We start from the raw sequence: 23,526 nt of genomic DNA, 5'->3' as shown, positions 1-23,526 counted from the left end.
ATCCGTGCTGCCTGGAAAAAGGCCTCTCTAACATGAATGGGCACATAATCCTGTCACAATTTATCTACAGATCATCTTGTCCATTTTAATCATAATCATTACTGATGTAATTACAGTAATCAGCAGGATAATTGTGTGGGTAATAGCCATCATTACCTGCATCTTGGTTACCCCACTCTCTGCTCTCGGATTTGTGGCTCACATTACTTTGATCTATTTCACGTAGTAGTGACATACTCAAGTGTGGCCAGATAGGCAGTTTATTCAGGAATTCTCATATGGCGGAAATGGTAATCTCGTTCCCAAAGAGGCCCTTTTAGGACATGCGTCAAGCTAATTGCATCCTGGAGAAGTACATGAACCAAATACAAACCACCCGACTGCCCTCCCCCAATCAATCAATCGGTTAAGACTACAGCGAACAAAAGTGACTCAAAATACCTGGTAGAAAGTCATTCTAGAACATTCTGACTGCATAGCAGTATTTGGCTGCATTTAACCCATTATGGACTACGGCTCCCTATAGAAAACCCATAGAAAGGCCTCGAAATCACAATGCATTTCAACAGTAATGGTCATATGATCAAATACAATGCTGGTGGTGTATCCGTCTGTTAAGTGAGATGTAAGCCATGCTTGTTTCCTTCTGGGATCTTTGACTTTCCCCTTAAATGTGTAGTGTCACAAAGCTGAAAGAAATCAGAAATGCACCCAAAAATTTTTATATTGGGCAAGAATCCAGGGGTTTTAATCAAGTTTTAAATATGTCAATTATGATCTCCAATACAAATAATCAGATAAAGACCATTTTCCATAATCAGAATTTTGCCAAAGTCATGGTAAAATCTGATTATTAGTGTATAATGTAAATGCTCCCATTGTTCTGTTATTATGACAATAATGACTTAATCACAGCTCATATATTACTCTCATGACAATATCTCAGTTATGACTGCACTGTTGTTATGATAACATTGCTATTAATTATTATTTAATTCCTACATTACTGTTACTGTAAAGGCAAGTTTATAGTCGAAAGAGCATTACAATGAAAGACATATTATTGGGGCATATCCCACAGTCTGACATGCAACTAACATAAAAGACAGCCAATGTCACACAATGCTCAGTGTACTATGTACCCAGCTTAGAGGAAACAATTGAACAAATTAATTAATTTCCATGGTGAAAAAGGCAAATATACCCATAGACAAATCTTTTCATATATTAAAGTCGTTTTTGCAGCTTAATGTCACTTTTTGTCCCAGATGCTGTCACACTTCATCATGCATATTTGACTAATTATTATTGTTAATTTGAATAATAAAGATGAAAACAGAATTGTGAACACAGAGGTGTGTCAGATGTTCAGAAAAGCCACTGTCGTTCAGTAGAAACTCCAATTCCAACTTTTAATCAGATGTCTCTTGCCTTACTTAAACCTTGTGCATTGAATAATGCCTATAAACCGAGACACGTTTCTGCGCACGTGGAACCTATTATGATTCCTCAAATATACAGTATATTAAAATGCAACATACTTGCTGTGTCAAGCTAGCAATTCGCCTATATACTGCCCTCTTGTTTTTGTATTCAGGAGCAGGTCATGTCACAAGAGGTGACGCCTCTTACCTTGGGTACTGGTGCAGAGGGCGCTCTGGTTTTGGGTTCCGGGGCCACATGGTCCCTGTGTGGGCACACAGGGCTCCTCTGATGTCACACTCAACAGGAAGCAGATGGGGTCCTCGCATGGAATGGCCTCTGCTAGGTGGGGACAGCTCTGAGACTCACCGGCAGGCTCTCGCTCAATTTGCCGCCTTCGCTGCTTGAAACCTGAGGACACAGATGGGGGCAGTCTGGGTCATGAGTACAACCGTGAGCATGGAGCAATCTCCTTCATCTTGTATGGGCAGAGTCAGCAGGGAGCGCCTATATGACCAGGCTGGGTGGTGTAATGTGACCACAGCACTACATGTCATAGATTATAAAAGCATTATATATGGTGTCATTTCTGAAGATAAAACATTGGCCATATTGAAAAATATCTTACTTGTCTTTCTCTACACACAAGTAATAAAAACCCCACCCAATTTAGATGTTTCTATAATGAAATTCTACGATACTGTATGTACAATCTTTAAGATTAATGAAATGCCAAAACATGCCAAAGATCCCCAACCGCTATTTGATAAGTTTACCAATAGCTCACCTTTCCTTTTCTTTCCTTATAAGTCATTTTGTAATTTGTCATTTATTTGTTTATTTCTTCAAAAGCAATTTTTAATGAATAAAGTTGAACTATTTTTGTTGTCATTGTCAACAAAAGTTTTATTGTAATGTGCAATCTTTGAACACTGTGTCATGTAAATGTTTGTTCATCCATAATTTCAACTGGTATAATACACCATAAAGTTTCCTTATATATTGAATTGCATTCAATCAAAAATTGTGTGCCTTTCCTGCAACCCTGACACTTTGCTCTTCTGAATGTCTCCAGTTCGCTTTTGTGTTGGGTCCTTTTTTCATGCCATAATCTTTACCTTATAGCTAAACACAATTAGTCCTGGGGCAAAGAACACACTTCTGCAGAAGGATTGAATAGAAATAGTAAAACTGAAATATATTCTAAAAATCTCTTAACATTCCATTCTTTCCTTATGTGTTCTTCATTTACCATGCATTCATTAGCCTTCATCTTGCCTCATGCAGGTACTGGAAGGTTAAAGCAAATAATAAAGAAAATCTTCACTTTGAATTTATTGCACTATGACTGACATGTTCTAGTCCAGAAGATTTCACAATTTTATACGAGCTGCACTGCAACAACTCAAATTCTTCTCAAGGTGGACTGAATCATTATTATGTTCCTTTTTTACACTCTGCAGCATAAAAATGAGCAGCTTAACCTCTTAAATCGAATACGGGTCAGAGTGGAATTTTTTGCATTCATTCCTTTTTTCACGGTGCAATTTTCAGTCATATCGTCACAGCATATACCGCGTGAAAACGCTAAAACTCATGGTTCTATCTGTATGCATTATTTTAAGATGCCATTGCTTTAGCCATAGCAGTTCCTAATTTTGTAACGTGGCATGGAAAAACAAGCAAGGGGGGTCTCACTTTCTCAGAATTTTGGGAATCCACAAGCTACACTAATTAGGGTAATGTCAGTGTCCTTTTTCCCGCAAGGATCCAGTGAACCAAATTCATAATAGTTTATCATTTCAAAAACAAATCTATAGAATGCCCATTGTTTACTTGAATGATCATTTTTGTCCATTTCACCATTGCATGCAGTGGGAGCAATAATTATTTGATCCCTTGCTGATTTTGTAGGTTTGCCCACTTACAAAGAATGGAACTGTGTAGAATTTTAATCATAGGTACATTTTAACATTGAGAGACAATATCATATCACAAAATAATCCACAATAACAACATCATATACATTTTTTAAATTTAATATCATATTTTCACATGAAATAAGTATTTGATCCATAGAACAATAGGACTTAATACTTGGTGGCAAGCACAGAGGTCAGACGTTTGTTGTAGTTTTTCACCAGGTTTGCACAGATCTTGGGAGGGATTTTGGTCCACTCCTCTTTGCAGATCCTCTCCAAATTCTTAAGGTTCCGAGGCTGTTGCTTGACAACTTGAAGCTTCAGCTCCCTCCACAGATTTTCGATGGGATTTAGGTCTGGAGACTGGCTAGGGCACTCCAAGACCTTAATATGCTTCTTTTTGAGCCACTCCTTTGTTGCCTTGGCCACATGTTTTGGGTCATTGTCATGTTGGAAGACCCATCCACGACCCATTTTCAGTGCTCTCACTGAGGGAAGGTTGTCGCCCTCAATATGGTGAAGTCATCCTGTCCCCTTAGCTGAGAAACACCCCCAAAGCATAAGGTTTCCACCTCCATGCTTCACAGTGGGGATGGTGTTCTTGGGGTTGTACTCAGCATTTCTCTTCCTCCAAACACGGCGAGTCGAGTTGATGTCAAATAGCTCTATTTTGGTCTCATCTGACCACATCACCTTCTCCCAAGCCTCCTCTGGATCATCCAGGTGTTCTTTGGCAAACCTCAGACGGGCCTGTACATGTGCCTTCTTCAGCCGAGGAACCTTCAGCAGGATTTTAATCCATCCTTCACGGTATAGTCTGTTACTGATGGTTCTCTTCGTGACTGTGGTCCCAACTGCCTTCAGGTCATTAACAAGCTCCTCCTGTGTAGTACTGGGCTGATCCCTGACCTTTCTTATGATCATTGATATCCCACGAGGTGAGATCTTCCATGGAGCCCCAAACCGAGGGAGATTGGCGGTGACTTGGTGTTTCTTCCATTTTCTAATAATTGCTCCAACAGTTGTTAACTTCTTGCTTATTTTCTTGTAGCCCATCCCAGCCTTGTGCAGGTCTACAGTTTTGTCCCTGATGTCCTTAGACAGTTCCTTTTTCTTGGCCATGGTGGAAATGTTGGAATCTGATTGATTGTGTGGACAGGTGTCTTTTATACAGCTACATAACGATGTAACGAGTTGACACAGGTGTTTTGGGTAATGAGTTCAGATTAGTGCTTCTTAATGGAAAACTAACTGGTCTGTGGGAGCCAGAATTGTTGCTGATTGGTAGGGGATCAAATACTTATTTCACGCAAAAATACGGTAATAAATTTACAAAATTTATATGATGTTGTTATTGTGGATTATTTTGTGATATTCTGTCTCAATGTTAAAATGTACCTATGATGACCTCCAAAATCAGCAAGGGATCAAATAATTATTGCTCCCACTGTAAGTACTTGCACATAGGAATGCTAGTATATAAATTTTGTATTGGCTCTCTGGAACACGATCAGCCCAACTACAAGGTTCTCTGACCAGTCCCGGTAATGCAGTCGCATGGTATACAACTCCCCTCTCCGTAAGCAATCACCTACAGTATAACTTCTGCTCATTGTACAGCCAGTTAGGAGTATGGTATTAGACTGACAACTGAGTAGCATTTTAGATAATTAAATTTCCAATGGTGCATTGTTTGTTGGGCTTTCATAAAACAACACAGATGTTTTCACGGGCGGGATCATTTTCCTTTCATTTTCAGTACGCATACTGAGACAGTTATGCACTGGAAAAGTTCTTGAGACTTTATGACTAAAAAGGTTGATGTTTTCCAACAAAAATGTTTTTGTGATGACAAACTCTAAATACAAGACTATATTTGGAGGCCTCGAAATAAATTGCTTGTCTGAGTGAATAGTGAAAATGCATTTGACTCCACATTAAAGGGCATTTTCAGTGACATGACCCCATTTTATATTGGTAAGAATCTACATAAATTCACAAAATGTTTTATTATTATTCTGTACGCTATAAATCAGGAGCATGCCTGCATTTGAATAATAAATGACATGTGAAATTTTGGGATGTGTTTGACGTTGTTGTGGGTTGGGGATTTGACAAAAACTTAAATCAATGGATCTCAATCAATATGTTAGTATGCAAGATTTTATTATTGCATTTATTGTAGTGAATATTGTATTTTTACAATCTTCTGGACCTACTGCTGTCAGAGAGAAAGAAAGTTGGTGAGAGAAAGAAAAGGGAAAGGTAGGTGCAGGGTGTCAGGCAGGGGGAAAGTATCCTCAAATTTTTCAGGATAATCATAGGATTTTCAGGTTAATGTTTTATCATTTAGTTTGCAAATCTATAGTATTTTACACCTCATACACAACATAATATCATTTAGTTTACATGTGTCCTTTTGGAGTCTCCAAATGTCCTCCAAAAACCTGCTTAGACATAGTAGTTTACAAAAAGCAATGCAGAATGCTCATTTTCGGAAATATTGTCATCAAATTTGAAAGGAATTTGCATTATTGCAGTGGTTCTATTGTGTTTCTAAGCCCACCAGACACAACCATGGGCATCTGTATCCACTAAAATACAAAAAAATCCACTGTTTATTCCATCTGTAACTTTGTTAACTTAATATTTAGAAAAATTAGAGAAACAAACCCCCAAGGGTTGCCTTTCAGAAAAGACTGTGGACAGAATTGTGCCTGTAGTCAAAAGGGTTCAAGAGTAGTAGCCATGTCATTTTCAATCTTGTGTTAAGAAAACTGGTGATACTCAAGGGGTTAACAGACCAAAAAATAAAACTGGCATGATCCATTTCAAAACCTGTGAGCTCTTCCAGTTTTTCCTGGCTTGTTAACCCTATCAACATTGCCCCCTTGTCGTTGAGTCATTTACATTTACATTTTAGTCATTTGGCAGACGCTTTTAATCCAAAGCGACATACAAGTGCATAGGTTCTTCCACAAGTTAAAGCATAATATCCATAACTAGTCAAATGCGCATGAAGTGCACATTTTGTATTTTCTGTTTATATTTTTATTTTTTGGGTTAGACAAGAGGGATATTGGAAAAGGGGGGGGGGGATCAGGAGGGAGGACTAAGGTACAGTTTGAAAAGGTGTGTTTTTAGTCTGCATCGAAATAGGGGGCGACCAGAGCTGGCAGACCGGAGTGGTCTAGCTGGGGAGTAGGGAGTGATTAAGGATTGTATGTAAGGTGGGGCAGTCCCCTTAGGAGCCTGAAATGCCAACACTAGGACCTTGAAGCAGATGTGTGCGGCAATAGGAAGCCGTCGTTGACATCTCAAATTATTGTTGCATTCATATTTATATAATCCGAAAAACTGTGATGTAATAAAACTGCAAAACAGCACCGACAGATTGTTGACTCTCCACAAGCGAGAACAGCAGTTTAGATGCTCATCAGCTTCTTATTTGCATAGCAGAGCAATACAACTCCAGCCTCCCTCTCGCTACACTCATGGTTTAAACCGTCACCTCGCCAGAGACTCAGACGATAAAATACATATTCTAACAATCCTTGATACCATCTCTCTACGTCAAAAAATCATGTTCCAATATAAGAACAAATTATTGCAGAACATATTTCCGATTTGGTGGAAATATAAGTTTGTTTTGGAAATTATTGTTTTGGAACCAAATATCCCACCAGGTTATGAAGCTACAACTGTTTTCTAACATTTATTTTAGTTTTAGTTTATTTTATTTTATAATCTGTTCAGCCATCTGAAAACTATATACACTCACCAAGTACTTTATTAGGTATTTATTAGACTCTTTTTTTTACTTATACTGCTGTAGCCTAGCCACTTAAGAGTTATGATGTGTTTTGTGTTCAGAGATGCTCTTCTGCACACCACTGTTGTAATGTGTGGTTATTTGCATTACTGTCACTTTCCTGTCAGCTTTGACCAGTCTGGCCTGATGTCTCTCATTAACAAGGTGTTTCTGTCTGCAAAACTGCTGCTCACTGGATTAAAAATTTTTTTTTTGCACCATTCTTTGCAAACTCTACAGACTAGTGTGCGTGAAAATCTCAGGAGATCAGCAGTTTCTAAGATACTCAAACCACCCTGTCTGCAACCCACAATCATTCCACGGTCAAAGGTCTCATTTTTTACCCATTCCGATGGTTGATATAAACATTAACTGAAGCTACTGACCCGTGTCTACATGATTGTATGCATTGCACTGCTGCCACATAATTGGTTGATTAGACAATCACATGAATATGTAGGGGTAATAAAGTAAAAATGTTCCTAAAAGTGCTTGGTGAGTGTATTTGCCAAGACTATGCCGACGCAAATGCCGTATTGAACTACTTATTATTGTAGTGCAAATGCATTGCTAGGTCATTTCAGTACCAAACTAATATAAAATATGGTTAGCCTCCTGTATGAGGTTTCCTACCCTTTCCAACAAGGTATTATGGGCCTGATTTACTAAACCTTTTGTGGACATATGGCGCATACGCCCCAGGAAACATGCATCGTATGTTTCACGTGCGTGAATTTTCTCCACCTCTAAAAAGTAGGCAAAAACCGAGGCGCAAGTGAGACAAGAGATACGAGTGTAGCCGCCAAAGATGCACTGAAATAATCTTTGCAACAAGAATCACACTAACTCCCAGAGCAAGAATCATCAAACAGATTATTGATAGTAAATATTAATTCATGATTGCAGCCAAGCAATAATTAAGGCTGGGTGTTTGTCACAGAAAATATCTACAAAATAATTTAATTAATCAATGTCTCATGCGAGCAGTGACTGAGTGACTGAAATAACTTGCTGAACCTTAGTGACAGTAACAAGTGTCTGAAGTTTAAAAAACAGTGTTCCCAATAGTAAAAAATATGAGTTGTAATGCATTGATAGGCTGCTTTTAATCGCAATCCATGGAAAGACCATGTTTGTTTCGATTAGCTATCCTCCAAAATAATTACGGAAAAGAAACTGGGAATTGCAAAGGACAGCCAAAAAAGAGATAATCACCTGCGAGTTCTGTGACAAACATCCAGCCATACAAATAATTACGCTTCTGGGCGAAATAAAAGATGTCCTGAAACCTCCCACGCAACGTTCCCATTCTTAATTAATTAATTCAAACGACACCTGCTGCCACAGCTGGATTATTGACACAGTTTGCCCGATAAGGATAAACTTTTACATGGCACCAGATACATGGATATCAGCACATGCAGTGTGGTTATTCAATGCCATTAACGGGTGTTTTAACTGCGCCATTTAAGATCTGCCTCAATCGCAAGATGTGATTTGTAGGCATTCGCATTCGCTGATTGTGTAATGGGCTGTAGCTTTAGTAACTAAGACGTTAATTTCAGGCAGACTGCGACAGCAGAAATATACTCTTGTCACACCACCTTTTGCTCTGTGAATTTCATGGATGTGAATCTGTGTTCACATAGTAGAATTAATATACAGAGGTGTGTAATTACAGGATTTGGACTTGCCGTAATTTTACTGGCTAACAGGGCTCTTGCTAACCTAATAAAACTATGAAAACGTGTTAGTTTGTTCTTTTTGCATTTTTGTGTATATTTTGTGTATACTGTATGTACATGCTCTGACACAAATTAGTTTGGTCTCAAATTTCTGAATGATACAAGCATTTTCTTTAATTTAAGTCTTCAACCATATGTGTGCAGTAAATAGTTTTTGAGATATTGACACTTTCATAGGACTAGCACAAAATAGGTGGAAATTGACCTCTAGGGGGGTCAAACTGGAAAGGGTTAATTCCCTGAATGTTCCACATTTGCAAGTGCTCTGCCTTGATCTCAGAGCATTTCAGAACTTTCTTTTGTCTCCTGGCTCCTGAACACAGCAAAGAGACACTGATCGCAGTGATTTGAACATTTGTTACAATTAATTACCACAGGCTTATGCTCCCTGTATTGTAGTGACACCGACAACCACAGCCCAAGTGATACATCACTGTTCTACAGCAGGAAGGGTTAGAATTCCAAATGTATACACCCGCCAGGCTTCCAGTCTTTCCCTTTAATGAATCTCAAACAGGCAGCAGGACAAAATGGCTCTGGCTCATTAGAGGAACTTCCATGTCATGCAATCAATAAATAAACACTGTTGTATTTTCCACCATAGCCAATTTGTCGGTCACTTGTAACTGCACAAGAGGGCATGCTGATCTCAAAGGAAATCTAAAGATTGTACATCCTGGTTATGCTATTGCTTTAATGCAACTTTTGTTTCCCATTATTGCTAATTGGTTGGCATTTGGCTTTTTTCTCCATTATTTTTTCTCCAACTTCTCATGCACCATATGTCTTGGAACCAACTTTTTAATTAAATAAAATTTGGTGGACAGACAGATTGGTAGGGCAGGTCTGAAATGAAGACCAACATGACCAAACAAGGTATGCTATGATGCATATACAGTGCCTTCAGAAAATGTTTAATGACTTCTTCATCATTTTATACTGTTACACCTTAGTATCAAAGCAGTGAAATATGTTCTCCTTCATCAAACAATAATTTGCAATTTGCAAGGGCTGCAGGGTGATGCAGTGGATGGATGGATTTCTATCATACATTTTGAAATATCAAAGGCTTACATCTTTCATTTGCAAAAGTATTCACACCTAGAGTCAATACTCTTTAGATGCTGTAGGCCTTTGGCAGCAATTAAATCTGTGTATTCCCAGGTATGTCTGTATGCACTTTGCAACGGCATCACGTTAGTGTCAGCAAGAGCCTTTTTTAAATCAAATATAACTGTCAACTATATAAGTAAAAATTACAATTTACTAGCGGAACAAATACAATGTCCATCCATTTTCTAACCACCAGGTCAGGAACACGGTGGCAACAGAGCAAACAGAGCAGCCCAGACATCCCTCTTCCCAGCTACTTACTCAGACTCATCCCAGGGGAACCCAAGGCAATCCCAAGCCATCTGGGAGATACAATCTCTACAGCGTGCCCTGAGTCTGCCCCTGGGTCTCCTCCCACCCCCAACGGCAGGCACCCAGGGGGCATCCTTATTAGATGCACAAACCAACTCACCTCTTCACAATCTTACTCCTTTGGTCACTATCAATAGCTCATGACCACAGGTGAGAGTAGGGATGAAAATCGATAGGTAAATTGAGAGCTTTGGCTTTTGGCTCAACTACTTCTTCACCATCACGGTCTGATACAATGCCCACAGAATGGTGGCCACTGCACCAAAATGGCTGTCAATCTCCCGATCCCTTTTTTTTCCGTCACTTGTGAATAAGACTTGATCCTCAGCCCATCTGCATCACACTCTCCAGCAATCCATTCTAGTGTGCATCAAGGGTCACAGTATGAAAAGGATAACATCATCCACAAACCACATAGATGCCACCCTTACGTCCCCACACTCTCCAGATCTCGGATGCACCTTCTGATCCTGTCCATGAATACCAAGAACAGGAGGACCAACAAGGGACACGCTTGGCAGAGTCTGACACCCACAGTGAACAAGCTTGAATTAAAGCAAACACTCTTGCTTTGACCAAACAGTGACTGAATGGGTCACAGTAGCGACCCCGGGCACCTCATACTCCGGCAGCACCTCCCACAACATACCCTTAGGAACATGGTGACCTTCTCCAGATCCTAAAACACATGTAGACTGGACAGGCATATTCCTATGCCCCCTTAAATATCTACAAGAGGGTGAAAAGCTGGTCCACAGTTCCACGGCCAGGAAGGATTCCACATTGTTCCTGCTGAATCTGTGGTTCGATTATCGGTGGGAGCCTCCATACCAATACCTTGGCATAGACTTTCCCTAGAGGGTTGAGGAGAGTGATTGGAACACACCCTGCAGTCCCCTTTCTTGAAGATGGGAACCACTACCCCGGTCTGCTACGTCAAAGACTGTTCCAGACCTCCACGCAACACTCTATGTCAGCAGCCTGTGGTTCAAATACTACTTCTATTATCCCTCCCATGTCTTAGATGGTAATTTTAAAATGCACATTCAGGATTGAAAACCTTATGTATAATGCACTCAGAAATACATCTGTTTTTTTCCACTGAGAAGGGGATTTCCCTTATTGTTTTTTTACAGACTGTGATTGATGTTTTTGTCTGAAAATGTGTTTTTTTGTGCCAGTATGAAATCATAGTAAGCTGTGCAAAATAAATTGACTCTGTGGGCAGTGTACCAGGGGTACTGTGTACCCAGTCACTCAAATACTTTTTTGGTTTAACATTCTGTCCATGTTGCATTCCTTCCTCTCATCTGATATAGCCCATTACTTCAACAAATTACTTGTATGAGGATCTAAATTGATCAGTAATTGTATAATTAGCCAGGTGATTGCAAAAATCTAATACCTACATCAACTCCCTTGGGATTTAGATGGTAATGCAAGTTTAAATCATTTTGGGCCACATGTCCTACATAAATACTGTCCTTACTTAGGAATGAAGTAACTTAATTTTCAAGGTTTTTCCTTTTAATACACCTAAACATGTAATTCAATTGGGACAATATAGAGTTACTTCCACTTTTATTCTTACATAGACTGCCCAATATGGATGAGGATACCCTGAAATTAAAGCTGATAGTTTGCAGATTGATTTTATTTCAAATCCAATGTGCTGGAGTACAGAGCCAAAACAACTAAAATTGTGGCACTTTTGCAATACGTTTTGCATTTAACTGTATATATATGTCTGGTCCTGTCAGCCTCCTAGAACATAAATACTAAGGGCATACTAAATACATTGTCAGAAACATTATTTCTGGTCATTTGTTTCTGCACCTTAGACACTTAATAACATTTCATAAATACAACCTTACAAACAGGTTAGCTGTTCTGGCAACTTTTCAATCGTGAATAAACCAAGCCAGGGGCTACAATTGAAAAACAAAAACAAAAAAAATAGCTAATTTAAGTGCTATTTGGTTTTAAGCTCCATTTTCAATAGAAATAATATGTCTCAGAACCGAAAGGAATTAAGGGTGAAAATAAAAACATTTTAACCTGTAATGAAAAATGTGATGTACAACTCACACTAGATTTAATGGTGTGACATGACACTCAGGGAGATGTGGAGCCAAGACATATGCATGTTTGATCAGTCATGTAGGAAATAAAGATGCTTGTTTGTAAGGTAATACACTGCACACCCTCACACTCCACTTGCTTATAATTTGTCAGTAATTCAAGTGTGATCTCATGATCTGATGCAATAAAACATATTTAATTAATCAATTAATTCATAGACCATGAATTACTCAATCAATAATTAATTATTCCTTTATCCTTTTTTCTCAGCCTACCACTGGCTTTCTTGACGTTCTGTCAGAATGTGAGGCCGAAGAACCACCCCACTCCCACTACATGTATTACAAGCATACTAACTGTCTAGCAATTCATATAAGAATATAGGTGGTGACATGTCCCTCTCCCATCAAGCCAGTTCCCATACAACCAGCAATGCTACCTATCAGTCTTGAGCCCCTGCACCTATAGTCGTGGCCAAACTGGGTATAACTGACTGCAAGGCATTGCTGGATTCCAGCAGCATGATGACGCACAGTCCACGTCACCTGTATACATACGGAACAGGAAGGAGTACCCAACCACCACAGTTAAACTGTAGTGCTGCTACATGAGGGCCACCAGGACCACTGCTGGGATGGTTTGGAACAGCTCAGTTGGAGGAGCATAACCTGATCCACACATGCAGTCATGTCAGAGAAGGGAACAGCAAGAAGGCGGTAAGTGAACTTGTGATTCCGATACAAAATGATTTGCTTTATTATGTCACCAAACAGCAAGATCGTATGAAGAATTATTAGTAGTGCCTAGAACTTTTGTTAGGACTGTGATGCAGCTGAAGCACTCTCATGTTCTGGGCGGCCACCTGAGAATGGAGTAAACCCATGAGAGAGTCATGAATCGCTTCTACAGGCCAGGAGTGGTAAAGGAAGTGCAGAGAGTTTGCAGGAAGTGTCCGGGGTGTCAGCTCACAGCACCCAAAGTGAAGTATCTATCACGAAAAACCCCTGAAATGCTGGAATGCCCAGGAGGTTATGTTTTGTGGTTTTTCCCCTCCTGTACCAGAGTGAAGAATTAAATTGAAATATCAAAGTTTGATGCCTATCCCAGGCTTAGGGTGGATGAGTTGATTGAGCGGTTGGGTAAGGCTGTGTTCATCCAAAAAAGGATATTGGCAAGTCCCACTGGTCCCGGGATCCAAAGAGAAGATGATATTCACTACTCCTGATGGGCTATTCGACTACCGAGTTTTGCCTTTTGGCCTGCATGGAGCTCCTCCCACCTTCCAGTGACTGATTGACCTCAAGGGGCATTGTGAGTATGCCGCAGCCTACCTGGATGACATTATCATCTATAGCCGGGATTGGGAAACCCAAGTCAGTTTTGGGGGCACTTAGAGAGGCAGGGTTATTGGGAAAGCCTAAGAAATGTAAATTGAGTCTGGAGGAAGTCGAGTATCTAGGATTCACTATTGGCTGGTGCAATGTGAAACCTGAAATTAAAATTCTGGACACAATCAAGGACTGGCCACCTCCCTCCACTAAGAAGAAAGTCAGGAGGTGATGACACCCCTCATTATCCTGATTGAAAGTTCCCTTCCTAACAAATTCAGGTGGACAGAACAGACCAAACAGGCCTTCCAGGAACTGAAGAAGGCTCTGTGTTCAAGGCCAGTCCTCATCACATCCGGCTCCTTGAAGGAGATGATTGTACAGACGGATGCATCAGAGACAGGGGTGACAGGGTTGCTCAAAATTCCCGAATCGCACTGCTATTAAATTCCCGGTGTATAGCGTCCCCTCCCGGGAAGTCACTGTCAACGTAGAGTTGCTCGAATAGACCAATTGCCGTCTTCAGCAACATAGCTCTGGAGGGCATATTAAACAGCTGATCTCCGGGATTTTCCACAATGACTGAGAGGGAGGGTGTGTGGCACACTGAAGGAAGTGGTGGAGCACCGCTACAAGGCCAGGAAGTGGCTCCACACCCAGAGGAGACACACCTAAAGCTGGTTAAGCCGGTTTGTGAAGAAACTATGTAGAGCAGTTGTTGAGCTTGGGAAACCAGTGCAGCAGTGGGCTGCACTTTACTGTATCAAGGACTGCACCAGACAGTTTTGCAATTGTTGCACCAGACCGTCAAAAGTGCATATAACAAGCAGAAAGAATAGTTTTTTTGGAGGGGGTGTTTGAACCCTCCCCCTCCCAACAGTACTGGGGGACTCTTTCTGTTTCTTGTTTTTTTGTTTTTTGTTTAGTGAAAAACCACTTACCATTTCAAAATAAAGGTCCCCAGTCTAATTCTTGGTGCTGGTGCTTCCTGCCTGCCAACTCTCACATATCCACCCACCCGGCCTCTACAATATAAAATTTAGTGTATTTTATGTAATGTTGAAATAATTTTTTTTTTTTTTGACAGTCCTCCATGCCACCTCTGAAGGGCTCTCAGGGCACCCACTTTGAAAAATGCTGCTCTAGAGTTTACAGAGGACAGGGCTAAAAAAAAAAAAAAAAAAATCATTCAGTGAGTGGCGGTTCGATGGGTGAAAATGCCTTGTTAATGAGAGACTGGTTCAAACTGTCAGGAATCAGATAGTGACTTGAATAACCACACGTTATAACAGTGGTATACAGAAGAGGTTCTCTGAACACACAACATGTTATACCTTGTAGTGGATAGTCTACAGCAGCAGAATACCAAACCTGATTCCACTCCAGCTCCTTTCTGTCAGCTAAGAACAGGAAGCTGAGGCTACAGGCTGAATAACACTGGACAGTTTAAGATTGGAAGAATGTTGCCTTGTCTAACTAATCGTGATTTCTGCCGTGACATGCAGAATTGGGCGTAAGCAACATGAATTCATGGATCCATCATGTCTTGTGTCAACGGTTGAGGCTTCTGGTAGCGTAATGGTGTGAAGAATGTTTTCTTGGCACACAATAGGCCCCTTAAAACAAAAATCTCTCTTTGCGGCAAACAATGTTGAAAATCACAGAACTGCCGCATTTCCCCCCATGGGGGAGTCACGCAGTGTGTGACGGGGAGATTCGCAGCATGAATGTAGAGCTGACAAATCGGCAGAAAATGAGTGATACTATCACGTCAACATGGACAAGAGTCTCTAAGGAATGTTTCCAGTCAAATCCATGCCATGAAGAATTCAGACTGTTCTGGGGCAACCCTACCCAGTACTAGAAAAGTGTACCTAGCTAATAAAGTGGTGCTTTACTCCAGCCAGGGTACGTAGAAATTCAGTTGATTGACAGGTGGCATTGTGAGTGATACAAAATTATCTGGTGTGACTAATAAAATTGACCATTATATTCATAGTTCTCATCAACATTGCAGACTGTGACCATAGCTTAACACATTTCAACCTCAAGTAGAAAGGCCAGTGATTCCTGAATGAGTTTATCATAATTGTTAAAGAGGCGGCACGGATGGCTCAGTGGGTAGCACTGTCGCCTCACAGCAAGGAGGTCCTAGTTTCGAATCCCCGTCGGCCGGGGCCTCTCTGTGTGGAGTTTGCATGTTTTCCCAGTGTCTGCGTGGGTTTCCTCCGGGTACTCCGGTTTCCTCCCACAGTCCAAAGACATGCAGGTTAGGCTGATTGGAGAGTCTAAATTTCCCGTAGGTATGAGTGTGTGAGTGAATGGTGTGTGTGCCCTGCGATGGACTGGCGACCTGTCCAGGGTGTATTCCTGCCTTTCGCCCAATGTATGCTGGGATAGGCTCCAGCTCCCCCTGCGACCCTGTTCAGGATAAGCGGGTTCAGATAATGAATGGATGGATGGATGGATAATTGTTAAAGAAACAACCCCACAACTCCTACCTTTGTGCCAGCACTGACAGTGATTTGTTCTGTGCATTCCACTCTCATATTTAGCTTAAAACCTCAGACAGGAGAAACTGCCTTTGAATGGAATAACCATGCCATTTCTATCAGTAATATGAATGTGAATGAGGACCATTTAAATGTTTTAACAGTAGTCATCTCCAGTTCAGAAGGGCCACAGCACATACATTATAATCTGGCCCTTATCTATATATGGAACAGCTAAGGCCAAGGCATGTAGTAGAAGCAGAGACCCTCAACGTGTCACCAAGAATGTTAAATACAGAATAAAGGCTTGGCACAGGGCTGGACTGTGCAGCTCTCTCTGAATGAATAGCTAGTTTTTGTTATCATATTGGCCTATTTGTTTATCCCATGTAAGCTGCATATCTAGGTATTGTAGTCAGGAAATATACAGAAAATCAGTCTCCAGTAAGAGCAAATTTAGCATAGGAGGCTGCCACTATATCATAGTCTACTGTAAGCCGTCCAGACTGTGAACCGTATCAAACAGTACCCACTCTATTCATTACATTACATTACATTATTGGCATTTGGCAGACGCTCTTATCCAGAGTGGCGTACAGTTGATTAGACTAAGCAGGAGACAATCCTCCCCTGGAGCAATGCAGGGTTAAGGGCCTTGCTCAAGGGCCCAACGGCTGTGCAGATCTTATTGTGACTACACCGGGATTAGAACCACCAACCTTGAGTGTCCCAGTCATTTACCTTAACCACTACGCTACAGGCCGCCCTATTCTTGTCCCTCTCAATGCATCTGCTAAATTTAAAGACCCAGCCATTTTTTAACAATTCCATTATTTAATTTCACCATTTTCTTGAAGCCTTCTTTGTACACCCTTATGTCCCTGATGTGACAATACACTAATATTCTGTAACTTTCCCTCAAAAGTCAGCTTACCTATCTCTGGCAGTCCACACGCTAGCCTTGTTGTATGCTGGTACTAACCCCATATCTGCAGCCTCTGAAAGACAGTCTGCTCCGATCTGAGTGCTAGTCCTTTTGGCTGGTCACCTTGCCCTTCAGTACAGTCGCCCCCCCCGGCCCCCAGGATGGATGTGTGCATGTGTGGGCGTGGGGCACACTGTCTGCTGCTGTTAATCTGCTCCTCAGGGGAACATCTAATCACTGCAGCAGAGACATAAATAAAGGATATATCCGTATTCTGATCTGCGGTACAACATTGTTGCCAACATACCGTTCCCTCTGTAACCTTTCTGTCTCTATTTCTCTCACTCTTAATCGCTTTTGCTAAGGAGTAACCTACAAGGAAAGCACCGCATTTGACATAAAAAAGGTCCAGGACAAAATTCACCGTTGGAAGGAAGTGAGAAGGTGGCTAATAATTTTAAATCCAGCAAAGAGTGCGTCACACTGATGGCTACGGCCAATGCAAGCTTCACCCACAAGAGTGCGAAACCTTGTTGCTTTGCCAATGTCACTTGAATTTGTATCTGATTAGGCTATTTTACAAGTTTAGCATATTGTTGGTTATTTGATTCTGCTTCATATGAGTTTTAGGCCAATGTGATTGAAGTTATTGGTTATTGGTAGGACTCAAAATAAACTTTCATTTCCTAAAATTGGTGTATCTGGTGTATTGGTGTATTGTTTTTTTCCCTCTCTTTATTTAATTTTTACATTTTTTATTTTCTCCCTTTTCCATACTACCCAATCAAGGCTCCCAGTCAACAATCTACCCACTTTTCATCTGTCTGTTTGTCTGTTCATCCGCCTGTCTATCTGTCTGTTGGTCTGTGTGTCCAAATGTGTACACAATTCTGTACACACAAGTCACTGTAATATTTAGTTACTATGTTGTCTGTTTTGTTTTATCCCTCTCTCAAAGGCTATATAATGTTTTACCTCCTCTCTATCTTTCTCAAAATTAGCAAAGTAATAATCTATATATATATTATTATTCAAAATAAAGTTGGCCTCCCAAGAGGGGGGTGTGCTAGCAGAAATAAAAAAGGAAAAAAATTATAAATGAAAAAAAATTACATTGGTGTATTTCAACATTACTTTCAGAGTTCCAAAAATGTCAGTGTTCCAAAGTATCTTCATTCCCAATGTGTTTGGTTCTCATAGGGTTCTACTGTACTTCAGAAATATAGTACAATGCCATGCTTAGAGAATAAAAGTAATTATGTCTTGGTCACAAAGGAAGTAAGACACATAATTCAGAAGCTTCTAAAGGCTGCCCAAGCTCAGTGTGAACAGCCCGATGCATATTGAGAATAATCATTGGCATGTGCAGGGTTGGAATGAGTGCCCTAGGCTAATGACTGCAGCTCAGGGCAATTTCACTCTCAGGGAATCGGGGGTAAATATCTGTGACTGAACATGCCAATTTTCTTTCTTTTTTATGCGCAAACATTCATGGCTTTTTCCTCTCACCTTTCTTCCCCTGGGGCTCCATGCAGTTGTCATGGAGACAGGGCCCCCAGTCAGACCAGGTTGAGACCAGGCATTCCTCAGGACAGGGTATATGGCAGGGCTGCACGGAAGAGGGAATGTTCCCCACACACAGCCTGCTGTTCACAGGTCTGGACACTGCGGAAATAACACAGAGTCAGCACAGACAGTAAACACTTCACTGCATCGACATATGTCTTCCCCGGCCCACTTTTCAAACTGAGGCTGAGCTACAAAAATAATTAGACCTTATCATCATTTGGAATACATAAAAAACCAAAAAAGATTATTAATAATATGCTACCAATAACCTTTTTTCTCATTGTTTCATAATATTTAATTATAGCATAAATGCAAACCACAACCAAATTTTCATCTCCATAAAGGAATAAGCACAAGTAAAAGAGGTTCAGGTGACTATGATTATGCTACTTTTTAAACTTGCCATGTTCACTTAATTTATAAATGTATTGCTTCTTTGCGCGTAAATGTTGCTTCATCATATCAGCCATAACCTTATAACTTCAGGCAATTATCAGACTGTAATTACAGAGCAACCCTGAAAATAAACAAATAAAACACCTAAATCCTTGAATTAAAATATATGATACCAGCACACCAAACATACTGAATATTGTACTACTGCTGAAAAGACAATATGACAATGTCACTGCACCACTTCTACTATACTATACTATATCATTGTTTCACCAAAATAGGCTTTTAAGCTTTTAGGGATTACATTTATGGTATGGGCAATGATACATTTGAATTTGTGGCAAACTGAGATCACATCGAAGGAAAATAACTTTGGAGACTTTCATTGATCCACATCCCAGAAAGCCATTGATTAAAAGAGGCTTGCTTATTATTATTCTACAGCTAGATCAGTGTGTTTTCACATACTGCCTGCATCACTGATCTTATTTCACTTATTTTCTCCATTGATTCAAAAGAAACAGGGAAATGCAGATATGTGAATACTATTTATTATGTGATTATGTGATATCCTTTTAATAATATTTATTTCCATTTTAGCAAGGATAATATAGTAACCTGTTTACAGACAGGCTGTGAAATAGTCAGGTTGGACAGAGTAATGAGACAGAAAGGGTGGGGATTTCATGAGTTTGGTGTTTGGCGTTGAAGTCATTCCATATAGAGCATGTCTGGAGTGTGTATGAACACTGGTATAATGGCATAACACATAACAGAAATACATATACACTGTATGAGAAAAAGCTAATGGAAAAGCTTCAAATCCACATGAGTGAGCTTGGTGGAATCTATCCAGAAGTCAATGGACCATATGCTGAGATAAATTCAGGTCATCAGCCACAAAAGTATCCTTCCTGATCCCTCCACATTACGGTGAGTCCAGCCAGGCTTCCAGACAATTTATGAGCAAATTATGGAGCTTTCTACCATTTCAGTTTGAGGATTACAAAAAAAAGCTACATCCAAGCCTGTAGCCAGGCCTTAGCAAGAAGTCAAAAAACACTTGACAACACCGAAGCGGGGATAGTGACAAGAATAAAACATGAGTTTCCTGCCCTGCATTCAGCTAGCAAGAAGACTAAAACATGTTCCTCTCACCAGGCCCCTCATGTGTGGTGGTGTTTTCCCTGCTCTGATGTATTTCTGACACTTTCTGACTCTCTACTGCCTGCATACAAGCCATGCCTCCGTTATATTATGTACTTTCTTAGCACTGTTTTATCTGAAAAGTAAATGAAGGAAAGAATGGTATTAATTGTTTCATTATTTTCCATTCCCATTAGAAGGCATGAAGCTGTTTTAGTGCCTTAAAATGAAATGTTTCTGTGTAGTTGAAATGATTCCTCTCGACACCGCAGTTATTGGAACACTGACATCAAAGAGCAAATTACTCGTAAACACCATGGCAGCAAATGGTTCACACATGATAGATGAGATGATACGCTAGAAGGCTTAGTGCTTTATAGCCTAACTTGCAGGTCAAAACACTCTTATAAATTTGTGTTTAGGTGTCCCATAAAGCTATCTCTGACCTTGGCACCATGGAAAATCCCATGGTGTACTGCTTTTAATGGGCCAGTACAATCCAACCCTAAGGATCCAAGGAACTACAGGAACAAGTTGTAGGACTACCACAACTATGGGTGCATTTACTCATTTAATCCTGTTTCACAGCATAATAATGTAGATATAGCATACAAATCTGGTAATTAGGAGTAAGCATGAATTGTTTGAGAGGATAATATCTGCGTAATTCTAACCACATCTATAACCTCATCTAAACTACTGCCATTCTCCAAACCAAAATATTTATTATGTTTTATTAGGTAGACCTGTACACCAGCTTGTTAATGCAAATACTTAATCAGCCAATCATGAGGCAGGAAATAAATGCATAAAAGCATGCAGACATGGCCAGGAGGTTCAGCTGTTTTTCAGACCAAATATCAGAGGGGAAGAAATGTGATCCAAGTGGATTGGTGGATTGTGGAAGTGGAAGAAGTGCATTGCTATTTTAATATTTGGAAATGAGCAATACACATTGCAAATTGCCTTTTAGACCAGTGTTGAGCAGGCGGGTGGCAAAAGGGCAAATTACGGAAAATTAGGTCACATTATCTCAAGACCACAACCTCTTCATCAATAATAGACAACTCTCTATTATTGATAAACATAAAACACTGACTGGAGACTCTGTTCAAAGTAAAATTAAATTTGCCTCTATGAACATCCATAGGCAGGGGTTCTTTGGCTACATATTCTACTACAGTAGAATCTAAAGATCTAAAACTCTCAAAAAGTCTGGTCAACCAAACAGGATATGGAATCAGAGAAGCATAAGATGAATTCAAAATGACTGCAAAACACAAACTAAAAACTTTAAATGCTATCAAAAATAGGCAAGCGTGTGAGGTTAATGGCTGCTGCTAAAAAGTACAATTTTGACATCAATAAGGACCCGGGAAAATTAAAGATGGAAGGATATAGGATGGAAGGAGGCAAATAATTTTAAATCCAGTAAAGCTTGCATCACGCTGACTTCTGCTTCCCATTGGAGTTAATCCACAAGAGTGCAATACCTTGTTGCTTTGCTAACTTCACCATATGGATTTGTTTCTGATTTGGCTATTTTAGTTTTGCCTATATTTTTGTGATTTGATGCACTTTATACATGACAAAGTTAGCCTACTGTTAAATATCATTGAGGTTAATAGTTTTTTATCACTGAAACTAAACTGAAATGTAAAATTTGTAAAATTGGTGAATTCAGAAGAAGTTAGTGTCCCGAATGACCTTCATTCTCATTCTCTAAGGTTTGTCTGTATATTTATATTTTGATATCATATTTATATTTCCTGTTAACAGTATCTCAGTGTTTCTTACGAAGACTATAAAGGTATACGTTTTCTAGGCACGTAAGGGATAGCTTCTACGTGCAACGTTACTTGGCCCATCGACTTGCTCTAAGATCGATTATGCACTCCATGCAGCGACTGTTTGACTGCATTATGAGAGAAAGTAGTGTTATTTATGAATAAAATACTGCAGGAATACTTAAAAATATTGCATTTTCATGACTTATTAATAGAATTAAAAACGTACAAACGAAATTATCCCACCGTATACATAATTTCCGCCAAAGTATATATATGGTTTGTGTTATCAGATTGCGGTATCACACCTCGTCCCACTATGCCACCAAGCAATACGCCTTCTTTGGCATGTCATCTTTTATTTAAATTATTTCAATATCTTTTAATATCTAATTATAATTCAATAATGCTCAATTTCCATTCTTCACTATATTTGGTAAGCAGCATTGTCCTGAATGGTCTGAAGCCTTGTAAACAGCTATTAGAAAAAGAAGAATTAAATAAGTATGTATGCAGACAGTAACCTGTGAATAGTGAAGGGGTTTATTGTTCTCAATACTCTCCAGTCATTCATCAGAATGCGGAATTGAAAACCTGTTGTCCTGGAAGTTTGTAGAAACTGTTATAAAATTTTTTTAAATTAATGTTATACTCCCACATTTACATTTTCCAAGTGTGCTGTCTCAATTCAATTTAATCCGAATCAATCGAAAGAACACTGAGAGGGTACACAATGGGGCAGGGCAGGCTTATAGATACCGTAATGAGTACAGACTAGCTGGTCAGTGCACCGGCTGAGCTCCAAACCATTATAGTGAACAACTGGTCATGGGGTGGTGGGATGAGCCCAATTATTCCTTTCTGCCACATATTTCCAGTTATAGCCTGATAATTGACACCTATGAGGATTGGTGAATGTAAAGTGGTTAATGTAGGTCCAAACCTGCCCTCCAGGTGTTTAGCGACAAAGCCAAGCACTTAGTTATATGCACCACTAACCAGCGATACAGTTTCTCTGTTTCTGGATTTCCATCAGGTTTAGCAACTGTATAATTTTTATGAAGTGTCTTTTTTTAACAATGGACATACGTGTCACATTTAATTCTCAATGACATATAGTGAGCTACGCAATATTTGAGACAAAGTGCACCATAATGAAATGGGGGGGTGACATAATGTTATGTAAATTAAAGTAGTCATGTTGCTTGAACTTGATCAGCTAAATGTACACTTCTGCCATCAGCAGTTACATCATCATTTAAGTGAGCCAGTACCTGGCAGTAAGTGGCAACCATACATGCCCATACCATAACACTGCTGCTTTGGGTCTTTGGCAGTTTCTTTTTGCCATCACCCTAATACAAGTGAATCTTGGCCTCTTTTGTCCACAATACATTTTTCAACAACTCTGCAGGCTCTATTAGGTATGTCTTAGCCCACTGTAACCTGGCCGTCCTGTTTTCAAGGCTAAGTAGT

General features: G+C 39.9%; 1 protein-coding gene across 1 annotated transcript in view; it reads right to left on the bottom strand.

Moving 5' to 3' along the window:
• Positions 1 to 23,526, bottom strand: part of LOC133124026 (thrombospondin type-1 domain-containing protein 7B-like) — a 288,207-nt gene that overhangs the window by 135,415 nt on the left and 129,266 nt on the right. The window contains exons 6-7 of the mRNA XM_061234839.1: positions 18,662 to 18,817; positions 1,633 to 1,833 (exon numbers count right to left, since the gene is read on the bottom strand). Coding sequence (XP_061090823.1) covers positions 1,633 to 1,833; positions 18,662 to 18,817 — 357 coding nt within the window. The remainder of the gene's footprint in view (positions 1 to 1,632; positions 1,834 to 18,661; positions 18,818 to 23,526) is intronic.

This window comes from Conger conger, chromosome 3 (genome assembly GCF_963514075.1).
Source record: "Conger conger chromosome 3, fConCon1.1, whole genome shotgun sequence".
In the NCBI taxonomy this organism is placed as follows: domain Eukaryota; kingdom Metazoa; phylum Chordata; class Actinopteri; order Anguilliformes; family Congridae; genus Conger; species Conger conger.
The sequence above is the reverse complement of the archived record's forward strand: the minus strand, read 5'-3'. Positions and strand labels throughout refer to the sequence as shown.